Here is a 15,990-nt window from a genome sequence, read left to right on the forward strand (position 1 = left end):
ACGATGCATTCAGCAGGGAGATATTGCGTCCCACATTGGAAGTGTTTTACCTATAGATCACTGTAGTGGTACAGTCCACAACACACGGGTTTCCGCGCGAAAAGACGGCCCGCGCGCCCGAATTGCTTATAGCTTCCATTGCAAGAAACAGCGAACGACAGGCAGTCGCTGTGGAGCCGCGTTGTAGTTGTCAACGGCGGGTTTAAGGATTGTTTTAACGGATTTTAAAACAGCTTTTATCTCTTTTGTCTTATACGTTTAGCTAGCTGTTTACCATGCCATCCAGGACTTCCCTGTCTCTGCCAGAGGATGTCAGGAAAAGGTAAGATAACGTTAGTAACGTGAATGCTAATAATGTCCTGATGATGTAGCTAGCATGCAGCTTGTTGTCTTAGTTCAAAAGCCACAATAGCAGTGAACCCCATATAACTAGCTGCTCCGGACCTTCTCTCGTCTTCCCCTGGTTGTCGTGAGCGGGTCCACCACTTTACCTTTTGCTCGCACTAGCAGTTGCAGCTAGCGTTAGCTTGTTGCCACTTAACAGCTAGGGCTGATGCCACAAACAGTGTTAACGTTAGCCTCCTTTTAACTGTAGCCAGTTAGCATCTTTAGCCTGTCAATTGATGGAGCAGCGTGTGGGATTTGGCGCCACTCAGGAAGTTTTGCTAAGTTTGGATTCTGCTAGCTCGCAGTCACTTTGGATTTATTGCTACAACCCTGGCAAGAAATGTGCTCATAGATGGCTTGCGCTTTGTCACACATTAGTTAACTTACCTTATCCTTGTTTTGACATGTTCGTTGTTCACAGGCTGCAGGTGCTTGATGCAGATGGATTTTCGGACGAGGTGGGTTCTGTGTCTACTTGCTGCACTTGAAAACCTGCAAGCAATCTCCAAGTGTTACTCTAGCTGCTCACTAATTGTTGTTGCTAATGAATGTTAAGTTTGGGACTCCAAAGACCATTGAACATGATTGTAGGTTCACAATATACTGTCACCTCAAAGGGAATCTCCACCCTCAACTGGATTTCACTAATCTAATGTCTGTAATATTGTCTAGTTCAATTGTAGTTTTAGTAACTTGAATGGGTCTCTCCATATCATTTGAAAGCAAGAGATGAACTGTACAGATGATGCCAAATTTGCCTCTTTTTTTTTTTTAAATTTGGATTGAGTATCTCAAACACTTTCACTACCCAAAGTGTCATGAATGACAGCAATAAAGATGTAACTTGAGGCTATCTGATTTCAAATTTGAATATGCCAGAAATTATAAGTTAGAATGCATTAAGGATTTATCAGGTGAACTAGTATCAAGTAACATTTCTTAACTGTTTTCTGGCTGCAAGTAGCCTCTCAGATTCTGTTATGCGATGCATTTTTTTTATTTTAAATGTCATTCAAGGATCATGTGAAAGAGAAGCTGAGGTTGGTGCAGGATTTCCTGCATGTCGATGCTCAGGACCAGCTGACCAGTCTGGAAGAAAAGATGAAAAGTTCAGAGATCTCAATGGTTAGTGACTTTTAAGGTATCTGAATCATTACTGATCCTGGAATTTTACTGCTCATTATTTCTCCTCTGATGATGTATGCCATGTACTTTCCTCAGGAGGTCTACATCTCTAAAGTAAAGGCCTTGCTGGGAAAAGAGCTTCATCTTGAAAATGGCACACATGTTGATGCCGTAGAGCAGAATGGAAAGACAAATGGCTTCACAAATGGTTGCCACAAAGATGAGGACAGTGAAGATGTAACCATGGACGTTCAGGAGGAAGAGGAGGCTGTCAAGTCACCAACTGCTCCCAAGGGGAAGGGTGGACGCAGGAGCAAGGCAAATTCTGACACCAAAAGTACGTTTGAGACTTCATATTAATATTTATCATGTAATGGCTGCATTCCAAGATGGAGACGGCCCACAAATTTTTCAAAACAATGGTATAGGAAAAACTAATCTGTTTTCTTTTTTTATAGAGTCTCCAGCCAGTACCAGGGTTACAAGAAATGCTGGGAAACAGCCAACCATCTTGTCAATGTTCTCTAAAGTGTGCGTATATGATTTTATTTTATTATCTTGTGCCTTTTTTTTATAATTTGTCATTCACATTTTCAGCAAGTACACAAAATATAAACTCATGTTTTTCATGTAAAAGTGTCAGTTCTGTTTTTTAAAAGTGAACCTGTCTTGCAGTCAAAAGCGCAAGTCTGAAGACTTGAATGGAGAAGCTACTAATGGACAAAATGAACCGAAGAAAGAGGAAGATGACGTTGAGGAGGTGAAGCATTTTTATGTGCCAGTGATGTTTTAAACATCAAGAGTTGGTGCAGTTCTCAATGTCTGGTATATAACACCGCCCATACTTTCAAATCTGTTGTAGTCTCGGGAGGAGAAGCGTCTCAAAGTGGACTCAGATGAAATGTAAGTCTTTTGCCCTCTGAACATTAATGTTGGTGATGGAGCTCACACAAATGAGCATACTAATACTTTTCTTTATGCAGTGCTGTTCCAGAAGAATCAAAGAGTGAGATTAAGCCAGTTTCTGCTGCAAAGGTAATGAATTGGGTCATTCAGCTAAGTGTCATAGCTGTAAATATTTTTGTAAGCATTAATGCTTAGCACTTACAAAACCTGTATAATCTTTCTTTTTTGTTACAGACACCACCACCCAAATGTTCAGACTGCAGACAATACTTGGATGACTCAGATCTCAAGTTCTTTCAAGGGGACCCTGATAATGCAGTGAGAATTTGTCAACTTTGTCATTCAAAAAGTGGTGCTTTTATGTGTGTTTTTGTAAAACTTCAATATATTTTGAATTGATTACAATTTGCATATTTAGTTTGTCACATGAAACCCTTTTGTTCGTTTTTTCAGTATTGGATATTGTAATAGTAATGTTTAATATTGTCTGGTTTATTTAATTTTTTTGTGTATTTTTAATGTCATCACTTTTCTATTGACTCGAAGAACGTAAAACCTGAATCAATTCTGCTCTTCATCTTCAGCTGGATGAACCAGAAATGTTAACAGATGAGCGCCTTTCCTTGTTTGACTCAAATGAGGATGGATTTGAGAGCTATGAGGATCTGCCACAGCACAAGATTACAAACTTCAGGTAAGTGATTCTCCATCAGTCTTGAGTGTTTTAGGTGACACTTGGCTTGTTTGCCTAGTTTAGAAGAACAAACATGTCCCTACTCATATCGTAGTGTTACAAGCTTTTGTATTGCAGCACCTGAGGTTTCGTCAGTTTATAGTATTAACTCTTATGTCTTGCAGTGTGTATGACAAGCGTGGCCACCTTTGTCCGTTCGACTCTGGACTAATTGAGAAGAACGTGGAGCTCTACTTCAGCTGTGTTGTCAAACCCATCTATGATGACAACCCTTGCTTGGATGGTGTGTAAACCCATATTTCAAAAAATGGAAACTTAATGTTGCCTGTACATGGTTTTTTGTTTGTTTTTTTGTTTTTTTTCCCCTCATAGCAACTACAACCAAGCAGATGTTTACCTGTGTTTTGTGTGTGGTGTTTTTTTTTTTTTTTTTTTTTTTTTTTTTGTTGTTTTTTGTTTTGTTTTTGTTTTGTTTGTTTGTTTTTTTTCCCCTTTTCAGGTGGTGTTCCTGCCAAGAAGCTTGGACCTATCAATGCCTGGTGGATCACTGGTTTTGATGGTGGAGAAAAAGCTTTAATTGGTTTCACTACAGGTAGCAAAGTTTTCTGCTCCACATGTTAATTTATTTTACTCACTTTACCCTGTATGATGTAGTAATGGTTTATCTATTTTCATTATCCAGCTTTTGCTGATTACATCCTGATGCAGCCAAGTGAGGAGTACGGACCCATCTTTGCACTGATGCAAGAGAAGATCTATATGAGCAAGATCGTGGTGGAATTCCTCCAGAAGAATCGTGACGCCACTTATGAGGACCTTCTCAACAAGATTGAGGTGAGGACATGTGTGAATGCCACAAACTGTCACCTTTTGTTAGTTGATCAGTCTGTTCCTGCCAAGTCAATATCTGACATATTTGATGTGGTTCCATTTTTCTACGGTTCATCAGTGTTTACTGCTACAGAAGGGGGGGGGGGGTGTTTGTTTGTTTTTGTTTTAAATATCACATTGATGGCAATTGCATGTCTCAGAAATCACAAACTCAATATATACAGAAACACTGAGTCAGTCATTTCATAGGAAAAAAAAGTCAAAGTAGACAAGTTATGTTAACAATTGCTGTTAGAGCCTCTGGCATGAGAGTGGACAATTAAGACAAAATTATCGATTTTTGAAGAGGCTGTATCTAGTGATGGGCCTCTTTCATTATCTTTTAACACTTTAGAGACTAAATGAGTAATTACAATACTTGGATTACAATACCCCCCCCCCCCCCTCCAAGAAGGCAATGTACTGTAGCGCTTGTCACTGACCAACTTCTATTTCTCCTGCCCTCAGACAACTGTGCCTCCTGCAGGGCTCAACTTCAACTGCTTCACTGAAGACACACTCCTGCGCCACGCCCAGTTTGTGGTAGAGCAGGTGGAGAGCTACGATGAGGCCGGTGACTCCGATGAGCAGCCCATCATTGTTACGCCCTGCATGAGAGACTTAATCAAGCTTGCAGGAGTCACTCTAGGGAAGAGGTATGGCTGAAAGATGAGGGTTATGATTTGGTTCCTTCTTACCGTGAAGCGATGTCAGCTGGAAGTAGTCAAAAATCCTTAAAGCACTGGCTTTGATCCCTAAGCCTTTAAGGGAATAGTATGCAGGTTTTTGGGCGGGGGTCAGTATATGTTCAAGGCATGCAGTCTGGAAATATTGCTCTAAATACTTGTAATTGTCAGTTTTATTGTACCATTAAACATACAAGTAAGGTTTCATAGTAGGTCAAAGTGAAAACTAACGAGCAGTGTACATGCTACATTTAACTTAAATGAAAACTCCCCATTCTCAACTTCACCCAGTTTTCCCAGTAGCAGCTACTTTGCACAAATGCGTCAAGATTTTGATGTTATCCATTTTATTTATTTTTTGCTTATATTCCTGTATTTCTGCTCCTCGCTCCTTGTTCTCCCTAATGTCTAACATTCCTTTGACATTTCCTAACGCAGCATGCTGCTGTACTGGTAGGTAGGCCTTGTTGTGAATGCATCCTTAGCTTGTATGGTGGTGTGTTAGTGTGAAGCTTTTTAAAAGCTATATGGACAAAAAGAGCATTAAACCAGAGTTCATGCTGGAAATTTATTTGTAATTTTATTTATTTTCTGTTTTTTTTTTTTTTTTGGCTTTACATTATTTTATATTTTATCTGGCATATTTGAATTGTTCATAGTTATCTTGACTCAGTCACAATCAATACAAATTAACTAGAAAAAGTCTGGTAGGATTTTTTTATATATATATATATATATATATATATATATATATATATATATATATATATATATATATATATATATATATATATATATATATATATATATATATATATATATATATATTAAAAATATACTTTACAGAAAAGTTCTCTTTGACATGAAAAGGTGTGAAGTGAAAAAACTGACTTCATTTAACAGTCATGAAATGTTGTTATTCAAATATGCAAGCTTTCCTTTTTTGTTCTACATTGCATTCAGGCAAACTTCCAGTACTTGTGACATATGTTTTTAAAAAAACTGAAATATAAAGTCCCATTGGCTGGAGTGACCCTAAAAGGTAATTGGGAGACAAGGGAAGTAGTTTTTCAGTTTGAACTTGCTCACCATGCAGAAGTCGTTTTTTGTTTTGTTTTTTCCTCAAAGAAAAATCAGTCGAAGCCTTGAACTTCAACAGTGTCTCCTGAGGGGTTTTCTCACTGCACTGCACATAAGCCCTGGTTTGACAGTTGTTTCACACCTGCAAGTTTGAACGTGGGATATTCCCACTGCTATCATCACTGTTGTGAACCATCAGGGTTGGAACAGAAATATTAATTGTTTTCTTTATCTAGGTAAAACTCAGTAACTCTTGAAGACAATGCTTTACAGATGTTAGCTCTATTTGATGATTTCTCCAATATGTTAACCCAGGGCTTAATGTGCTGAGACCTAGATTAAATACAGTAATACAAAATATAAAACAAAGTTAAGTTAGACCTGGGCTCTCCTTAGGCTAGGGTTCTCCTCAGTGTCATTTTAGTCAAACTCAACACTATTTAGAACAGAGGTTAGAGTTTAGGAAGGAAGTGTTGAAGGAAATCTTTTCTTTGTAAAATTGACTGGGAGAATCATCTTAAGAGAAGTCTTACAGCAGAGCTTATGTTTAACTTAAAAGGGGGGGACGTGTTGTTTGCCAGATGAAATGAAAGCACATTCTCTAAACCTTTAGTCGTAACTCTGCAGGCCTGAATGTTTGGAAAGAACATTATTGGCCAGTTTCATCAAACAGGAACTCTGCATTGTACATGTTTACTGTGTCTGTTTGGTTTTGTTTGCTTGTTTCTTATGTTGCATGGCCTGATGCTGTGGTGTGTTGACGGCCAGGGGTTTCATAATGCCATCGCTCCACATATCATCAGGTATTTGTGCCAGGCCAAATGGACCTCTCCTCTGAACACAAACTTACTTTTATTGACAGGAGAGCTGCCAGAAGACAGGCCATTCGTCACCCAACAAAGATAGAGAAGGACAGTAAGGGACCGACTAAAGCGACCACTACCAAGCTCGTGTACCAGATCTTTGATACCTTCTTCTCTGATCAGATAGAGCAGAGTGATAAAGAAGGTGGTGGGGCCAAAAGACAGCGCTGTGGTGTCTGTGAGGTGAGTGGTTATGAAAGTGAAGCCCCACTGTTAAAACACCAATTCAACAGTGTCTGATTAAGCAATATTATATGCGATTAAACAGTTACGAGCAAAATAAAATAATAAAAATGTATTCATTGTGGGGCAATAAAACTTTTTGCTAGTGTTATCGCTGTTTCCCTGGAAACACAGGATTCTACTGACGTGACTGATTGTTTTCCACTTATTAGTCATACCTCATATGTAATGAAAAGTAGTTTACTATTCCAGCAAGTAGGCCAATCCTTAGTAACGGCCTAGTAACAGTGATCATTTCTAGTCCATGTTGAGTCAACCAACCGGGGGGGGGGACAGATTTTAGCTACTACGTCTGCAAACTTCACATGTGTTAAGCTAGTAGCGCCGCACCTTGCGGAGTAATATATTTTTGTGATGAGCATGGTGTGCTGTCACGCTGATCTTTTCGGAACTACTTGTTGTATAATGTGTATTTGATTTGCGCCATCTGTATGGATTTCAACTGTTAAAAATTACATTTTCTTGTCTGTCTTCAGGTTTGCCAATCTCCTGATTGTGGCAAGTGTACAGCTTGCAAGGACATGGTCAAATTTGGAGGAAGTGGCAAAAGCAAGCAGGCTTGTAAGCAGAGAAGGTGAGCAACTCTCTGGACAGTTCAGTCTGTCTTTAATATGCAACTTTCTGACTGTATGTTGGCAAAGGTTTTGTGGTCTGAGTCTCCCAGTTTAGTTGCTTGTTGTGAAATTAACACCTGCACCTAGTAACAACCTTAATGTAGAAGAAAAGACAAGGACAAATGTTTAACGTCACAGAAGCACTCTTCTATGCATACATGTGCTGAAAGAACAGAACATACATTTTTACTTTTGTTAGTACTTGTGTTTGACATTTGCTTTTGCACTATTCTTTGTTCTGTGTAGTTAATTTGTGTATCTATCAAAATTTTCAAGAATTATGCTTTCATGTACTGTGACAAGTCTGTAGTCCTTAATTCCTGTTTTGCCAACATACATGTTTAGATGCCCAAATCTTGCAGTAAAGGAGGCTGAAGATGATGAGAACATTGAAGAGGAAGATGTTCCAGTGGAGAAGTCCAAAAAGGTGTCTCATGCTAAGAGGAAGAAGCAGACCCAATGCAAACTGACATGGATCGGCGAGCCTGTTCAGGTATTTTCTCCTTCTTTCTCTTTTATCTTGTGTGTGTGTGTGTGTGTGTGTTCTATATATATATATATATATATATATATATATATATATATATATATATATATATATATATATATATATATATATATATATATATATATATATATATATATATATATATATATATATATATATATATATATATATATATATATATATATATATATAAAAAAAAAAATTAAGTTTCCTTGGTTGTCACAATGACGTTTTCCTGTCATGCATGAGAACCCAGCTGTGCATGTGTCTGTATATAAAGCATATTTGTCTTAAACCCCCTTCAGACTGAGGGGAAGAAACAGTACTACAGGAAGGTCTGTGTGAATGATGAGGTGCTGGAGGTGGGCGACTGTGTCTCAGTTTCATCAGAGGATCCAACCACTCCTCTGTATCTGGCAAGGTACGACATTTTTAGACTCCTTAATTACATTTTGTCATTGTGGCTTCTATAAATCTAATGATGTATTCCTTCTCAGGATCACATCACTGTGGGAGGACATCAATGGAAAGATGTTCCATGCCCACTGGTTCCTTCGTGGGATTCACACAGTGCTAGGAGAGTCTTCTGATCCATTGGAGCTTGTCATTGTGGATGAGTGTGAAGGCATGCTGCTCAATTATGTGCAAGGCAAAGTTAATGTCACGTATAAGGCCCCATCTAACAACTGGTTTATGGAGGTAAGTTAACTTGACAGCAGCTTAATTTGCATTTTGTTAAATATTTTTCTTGATCCCCTTGGTTACTTACTGTTACTGGTATTTTAGGGGGGCATTGATGTTGACCTCAAGGTGATTGAGGATGACGGGAAGAGTTTCTTCTATCAGTTCTGGTATGACACAGAGTTTGCCCGCTTTGAGACTCCTCCCAAGACCACTCCATCAGAAGACTGCAAGTTCAAGTAAGTGCCATCTACACATGTATTGTACTGCATGTGACTTTTTTTTTTTTTTTTTTAAGACAAAAAAAATTAATCTGGTAGTGGATATGCTCCCCTTCACGTTTAGGTTCTGTGGCAGCTGTGCTAGGACTAAAGAGAGAGAGGAACAGGAAATTCCTCGTGCATTTGAACCACTGGTGGACAAAGACAGCGACTCCAAGGCTCTGTATGCTCTGGCCTGCTTTAAGGGGGAGCAGTTCAGGGTGGGAGACGGTGTCTACCTGCCTCCTGAGGCTTTTAATTTCAGGTGAGATAAGGGATTCAAATTTTGTAATTTACTCAACTCGTACAATGAAGAAAATATGAGCCTCACTGCCTCTGTTCCCGGCTCTCAGTATGAAGCCAGCTAGTCCAGTGAAGCGCTCCCATAGGAAAGAGGATGTGGATGAGGAGTTGTATCCAGAATATTACAGGAAGTCCTCAGACTACATCAAGGGGTCAAACCTGGATGCTCCTGAGCCTTTCCGCATTGGGCGCATCAAGGAGATCTTCTGTCACCGGCGTAGCAACGGGAAACCTGACAGCTCGGAGGTCAAACTGCGACTCTACAAGTTCTACAGGTAAACAACATTACAATTAAATTGGTTGTGAGTTAGGGTTTAGTCTGTAACAAATGATTGTTCAGAATGAACTGGCTTTTGTCTCATTTCTTAGGCCTGAGAACACTCACAAAGGTGTCAAAGCCAGTTACCACACAGACATCAATCAGCTATACTGGAGTGATGAAGAAGTGACTGTCAGCATGACAGAGGTGCTCGGTCGCTGTAAAGTAGAATATGGAGAAGACCTGAATGAATCAGTCCAGGACTATTCCAGTGGTGGACCTGACCGCTTCTATTTCCTGGAGGTACAGTTGCTAATACTTTTGTATCTGCAGTAATTTCAGATTAGGTAATTGATCAGCAAAATGGCATCTTTAAACACTTTAAACCCCACTGCTAGCATGAAACACAATCAACAGTGCATGGATTCACTGTATAAGCTAGACAAAACTGTCATGCTAATTGTCTAATATGAAAACTTGGTAATCAAATGTTGAGCTAAATTGGAAAGACTTGAAAATTAGGAAACAATGCCCATACTTACATGTTTACATGTTTGTTGTTATGCATATTCCTCTCAGGCCTATAATGCAAAATCAAAAAGCTTTGAAGACCCTCCAAATCATGCTCGCTCTGCTGTTCAGAAAGGCAAAGGCAAGGGCAAAGGGAAAGGTGAAAATGCAGACATATGAAAACAAATCTTTTTTTGTCTAAAATTGGTTTTAGGCTCAATGAAATCCTAATCCAATGATCCTATTTTTTTTTTTTTTTCTACAAGGTAAGGGCAAAGGAAAGGCATCAGCTGCACAAGAACCACAGGACTCTCAGAATGAACCACAGACACTCAAAGTGCCCAAATATCGTACACTGGATGTGTTCTCTGGCTGTGGTGGACTTTCTGAAGGTTTCCACCAGGCTGGTAAATACTTGTTCCGTGCCACTCATGAAATATGTTCTCCACAAATGTTGACATACAGAGACATATGGTCAACTGCAGCTTTATTTTTCAATGCAATTCTGAAAACATGACTGCTGGTTGCCTTTAGGTATCTCTGAGACTCTGTGGGCCATAGAGATGTGGGAGCCTGCAGCACAGGCCTTCAGGCTCAACAACCCTGGCACCACAGTGTTCACTGAGGACTGCAACACCTTGCTGAAGTTGGTCATGTCTGGAGAGAAGACAAATTCTCTTGGCCAGAAGCTGCCTCAGAAAGGTGACGTGGAGATGCTGTGTGGAGGACCTCCTTGCCAAGGTTTCAGTGGGATGAACCGCTTCAACTCACGCACTTATTCCGCATTCAAGAACTCGCTTGTGGTCTCCTATCTCAGGTCAGTGTCTTATAAGAGCAGATTCACATCTTGACCCTTAAGAGATTTATTGTAAACATGATGATGCGAGTTTCCAGTCCTGAAGTGCACTTTTAAAATAAGTTTCTCTCTTGCAGTTACTGTGATTACTACAGACCCAAGTTCTTCCTGCTTGAGAATGTGAGGAACTTTGTCTCATTCAAAAGCTCCATGGTCCTGAAGCTGACTCTACGCTGCCTTGTGCGCATGGGCTACCAGTGTACTTTTGGTGTCCTTCAGGTGGGTCTGACTCTCTTCATCTGGGGAATAGCATTAACCTATGCACGTGTTAAACTCACCTGGTAAAACTCCTTATCTGCAAATAAAAGTGCCTGGCAACACCATGAGTGTTGGAGGAGACACATGGCTAAGTGTATATACCCTCCCCAGATGCACCAATAGAGGTGTTGGCAGTGGTGGGGACAGCAGCAAATTCACTTGGCTATCTCAAATTTGGAGGAGGGGGAATACAAAAAATTGCGAAACCTAACCATAACTTTGTTTAAATGAACAAGAATTATTAAATTACAAGTCTCCCCAAATTTCTTAATGTGAGGATGCCTACATGCCAGCATTTTTATGATGATGGAAGTCAGCTTTATTAGACCACTAACATGCTCAATGCTGCCCTCTTCATCAGGCTGGTCAGTACGGTGTTGCCCAGACCCGCCGCAGGGCAATCATCCTGGCTGCTGCTCCTGGAGAGGAGTTGCCGCGTTATCCTGAGCCTCTGCATGTGTTTGCTCCCAGAGCTTGCTCTCTGAGCGTGGTGGTGGACGAAAAGAAATACGTCAGTAATGTCACACGGTAATGTAAACATCCTCTACTGTACCATTTACAAAATCTGTAATTCCAGATCACAAACCTGTACAGCTCCTCAAATAGTTCATAATAATGCCTCAGTGTGACTACACTAGACTAAATTTTCTGTCTTCAACAGAGGTAATGGAGGAATCTACAGAACTATCACTGTCAGAGACACCATGTCTGACCTGCCAGAGATTCGCAATGGTGCAGCTGCTTTGGAGATTTCCTACAACGGGGAGCCTCAGTCTTGGTTCCAGAGGCAGATCAGAGGCACACAGTATCAGCCAATTCTCAGAGATCATATCTGCAAGGTGAACTGTCTCATTAACATGATGTAGATATGTGTTTGATGTAGGATTGTAATGTGATCACTTGTCGTCTAACTGATGGTAAAAGCTATGATTATAACAAAAGATCTTTGTGTCCTCAGGACATGAGTGCTCTGGTTGAAGGTCGGATGCGTCACATCCCCTTGGCTCCAGGCTCCGACTGGAGGGATCTGCCAAACATTGAGGTTCGGCTGAGAGATGGCACTATGACCAAGAAACTGCGTTATACGCATTCTGATAAAAAGAATGGACGCAGCAGCACTGGTGCACTCAGAGGTGTTTGCACTTGTGCAGGAGGTATGTAGGTCTAGTTTTCTACTTCCTACTTTTCTACTAGTGTGGCGGCATCTCTGATTATGTTTGTCGTATTAGGGAAGCCATGCGACCCTGCAGACAGGCAGTTTAACACCCTGATCCCTTGGTGTCTGCCCCACACTGGGAACCGCCACAATCACTGGGCCGGACTCTACGGCAGATTGGAGTGGGATGGCTTCTTCAGCACAACTGTCACCAACCCTGAACCCATGGGCAAGCAGGTACATCATCTTCTTATAAATTGAGTTTAAATAAAACCATTTTTAGCCAGAATGTTTCAAAATTGGCACGAAAGTACTATACTGTACTACAACACCCCTCTTTGTCTCATTTGTATAGAATGAATCAACACTTTCAAGTCCTGTTACAGATTTCCTGCCTTTTGGATCTTAATCTGAGCATTTTAATTTCAGGGCCGCGTTCTGCACCCTGAGCAGCACAGAGTGGTCAGTGTGAGGGAGTGTGCACGCTCTCAAGGATTCCCCGACACTTACCGCTTCTTTGGAAACATCCTGGACAAACACAGACAGGTAAAATCCTAGTTTAATTTAAAGCTCACTCGAAAAGCAAGCAGAAGTGACTGTTTTTATTATCTTTTGGTTCCAAATTACATGTACACTGGGGTGCATCACTCTTCTGTTGGCTGGTTAAATGATCACTAAATATTTTGTATCGCTGAAATTGGGAAGGTGTTTGCAACTGTTTGTTTTTTCTTAAAGTGGCTATAATCTATATTTTTATAACAATTGATCAAATGGCTGTAATGTGAAACAGGTCACTCAGAAATTAACCCACAAACAATTATCACCCGACTCTGCAGTTCCCTCTTTCTATCAAGCTTCATAACAACTTTCAGCTCATTGTTTTGCTTTTGCAGCTGCAATTTTACCTTTTTGGTTCACTCTCGCCACTTTCATAGCATTGTTTTCGCCCGCAGCATTCAGCTGTTTTCAGTGAAAGCCACTGCCCAGCACCAAAAGGCAGAGAAAGTTAGCAACTAGCTGATTAACAAAGTTGAGCATTTAACAGATAAAAGGCCAGATATTTCCCACAGGCGTTAGTGGAGACCAAAACCAGACTTAAAGTGAAATATTGGAGTTTCATTCATCAAGTGGCTAGAGACACGACTCCAAATGAATGCTAATGTTGCTCCGTGTCTGGATGTGTAAATGGACAACTGACCTTAAGTTAGTGTTAGATTTTTGGCCACTTTTTTGCCACATGAGGGCAGCAGAAACAAGCTATAAAACACAACACTGCTGTTATTGCAGATGTAAATACTAATATATTAATACTGAAAATACAAGCAATTCCAACATGGCTTCTCTATAAAATTTAATGAAACATTAAAGTTCAAATGACACATTTTTAAACTCTATCACTGATCATGTAATTGCTTCTTCCCATTTCTGCCAGGTTGGGAATGCTGTGCCTCCTCCACTCTCCAGGGCCATAGGCCTGGAGATTAAGAAGTGTGTCATGGAGAGAATAAAGGAAGAAAAAGCATCAGGTGACTCATCAGTCTGAATTACACTTTTCCTGATTGGCATTCAACACTTGAATATGCAGAAATCCTTATACAAATGTGTTTTTGTTCCCCCCACAGAGAACATCAAACAAGAGAAAATGGAGGCCTCTGATTAGTCCCTGGTTTCCTTCCCAGCAAGAATCGGTTCCACAAATCCTGACGCTGACATATCGGGAAATCATTTCTTTTACATAAGCTGGCTTTCAACTGTGTCACTAAGTGGCTACCATGGACATTCTGTGCAGTGCCATTCCATATTTTAAGTTTTAAATGTGCTTTTAATCATGTTTGTTGAAATGTTCATCCAATGTGGGATAAATTGTATGTAGTTTTTTATGTGTAATGTTTCAAATAAAGCTCTTATGAAATTGATCGTTTGTGAATTGAAATGAACACTGAGCAGTTAAGGAAGTGATGTTAATAAAGCTGGTAATATTAGTATTAAAGGTCAAGTAAAATATTTACAGCTATGTTCACACCTGTCACACAGATTTGAAAAATTTCAGTTTACACCTGTATCTGGATTGATTATGTCTGATAGGTTTTTACTAACCACTTTGTTTTTTTGTTTTTTTTAAATGTTGGTGGGGGCATCTTTTGAATAACAAATTAGGCATGACTAATTATACATGCGCTTCAACCAGAAGAGATTTTGTGTCTACCAGTGTAGCTATGGCTTTGATATCTCTGCTTGTATTATGCAATTGTTGGCAATGTTGCAAATCGATGAGGAAAGACTGCTTGCTAATAATGGATTTACATTGTTGCATCAGTGATTTGTCAGGTATTAGTCACTGGCTTAGCCAAACATATTTTTAGACAAATGTACTGATTTGTACAGGAATAAAACAAGAAGTAATATATCAAGTACTGTTTGTGGTTGAGTACATCATGGAAACTACATAGGTGACTAGGTGGTCCTTCAGTGCAGTTGGAAGTATTTGCACTCATGAAAACAAGCAAACCACTGACTTTCCAAGTGTGGCTTGAGTGATCAGAATTCAATATGCCCTTCCTGCATTTACATCCGTATATGGAGCGCTCCATTTTTGATCTGTTATCAGTTTATAGACGTTTTCTGAAAGCATCCTCATATTCTCAAACTACACACAAATCCAAAAGGCAAAACTATAAATCTGCAAAATGAAACTGCATTCAAAACAATGTGTTTGAATTATGTCTTCTCAAAATTGTATTTTGTGTTAAAATGACACACACACACCATCATATGAATAAACATTTCTGAACCAAACACCGATGTGCTGAACGTAAAACCGCTGTGAATATAAAACACTAGTGTGAATACATTATCAGGAGACTTATGCCTTTTGTATGTTCAGTGTTACACTTAGTATGTTTACAACAGAAGTCTGTTGTAAAATAATTTTTGTATGTTTTATACTCAAATAGAATATATATATATATATATATATATATACATTCTGTAATATTAATGTTTTTCCCAACAACTGTATACATTCCAACAAAGACAAAGTTGGATGTGTAGTGTTATATGTACAGGAGAAATAATAGAAAAATGTACTGTACAGTAAAAACTAATAATTGTCTTCTGTTTTGGCCACAGCATCTCAACAACATGGCAGGCAATGTTCTCCCTGGCCAAGCAGCGAGGGAAGTATTGCATAGCATGGCGAATCCAGCCCTGAAAAGCTTCTACAGCTACATCTGCACATGCATCTTCCAGAGCTTACAGAAGAGGTATACGCGTATGCAGACTGAGGTCATAGACCTTCCATCTCCAGGCAGTAAATATTGTGTAGGTAGGAATACAGTTCCCAGACTCATACATACATAAAACATACTTTGTTTACAAATGCAATACTGTTCTACAGTAATCATTGAGTATTGTATTGATATGCGGTACTACAATGCTGTAATAGAAGATTTCTGACCTATTTTCATTTCAGAAAGTCTGGACAATGGACACTGCTGTGAACCTGCTCAACTGGGGTGTACTCTGCCCAGCTTCCCTCATTGTTAGACCATGGTGGCCTGAGTATGGCTCTCCTTGGTCCTCCTCCTCCTCCCACTCCACTTGCTATGCCTCTCTCTCTCCTATGTTGGCAATGTTGCTCCAAAACAGAAGAGCTCACCTGTTGGCCTTTTATTGCTAAAGCTCTGATTGCTAATTGAACAAATGTGCAACATCTGTTCTGCAGGAGTCAG

At 39.7% G+C, this 15,990-nt stretch overlaps 1 protein-coding gene across 1 annotated transcript; it reads left to right on the forward strand.

Annotated features, from left to right (window-relative positions):
• The first annotated feature begins 119 nt into the window (after window positions 1-119).
• On the forward strand, window positions 120-14,175 carry dnmt1 (DNA (cytosine-5-)-methyltransferase 1). Its single transcript, XM_044180637.1, has 34 exons — window positions 120-322; window positions 809-845; window positions 1,405-1,512; window positions 1,609-1,849; window positions 1,971-2,043; window positions 2,188-2,272; window positions 2,375-2,415; window positions 2,496-2,547; window positions 2,653-2,736; window positions 3,003-3,112; window positions 3,277-3,395; window positions 3,612-3,704; window positions 3,795-3,946; window positions 4,451-4,638; window positions 6,611-6,794; window positions 7,331-7,428; window positions 7,814-7,961; window positions 8,282-8,397; window positions 8,474-8,675; window positions 8,763-8,896; window positions 9,003-9,182; window positions 9,271-9,495; window positions 9,590-9,782; window positions 10,059-10,149; window positions 10,256-10,396; window positions 10,524-10,806; window positions 10,923-11,064; window positions 11,465-11,631; window positions 11,765-11,942; window positions 12,062-12,257; window positions 12,333-12,496; window positions 12,689-12,805; window positions 13,692-13,785; window positions 13,882-14,175. Exons 1-34 carry the CDS (start codon window positions 276-278, stop codon window positions 13,917-13,919), a joined length of 4,521 nt encoding a protein of 1,506 aa, XP_044036572.1. The 5' UTR covers window positions 120-275; the 3' UTR covers window positions 13,920-14,175.
• Window positions 14,176-15,990: the final 1,815 nt, after the last annotated feature.

Source organism: Siniperca chuatsi, linkage group LG21, assembly GCF_020085105.1.
Source record: "Siniperca chuatsi isolate FFG_IHB_CAS linkage group LG21, ASM2008510v1, whole genome shotgun sequence".
Taxonomy (NCBI): Eukaryota; Metazoa; Chordata; class Actinopteri; order Centrarchiformes; family Sinipercidae; genus Siniperca; species Siniperca chuatsi.

Excerpts from the sequence above, each read along its gene's own strand:
- dnmt1 (XM_044180637.1), top strand. The coding sequence starts at position 276 with ATGCCATCCAGGACTTCCCTGTCTCTGCCAGAGGATGTCAGGAAAAG. Across the intron at positions 11,943-12,061 it reads TCAGAGATCATATCTGCAAG|GACATGAGTGCTCTGGTTGA; the intron begins GTGAACTGTCTC and ends TTGTGTCCTCAG. Across the intron at positions 12,806-13,691 it reads TCCTGGACAAACACAGACAG|GTTGGGAATGCTGTGCCTCC; the intron begins GTAAAATCCTAG and ends CATTTCTGCCAG.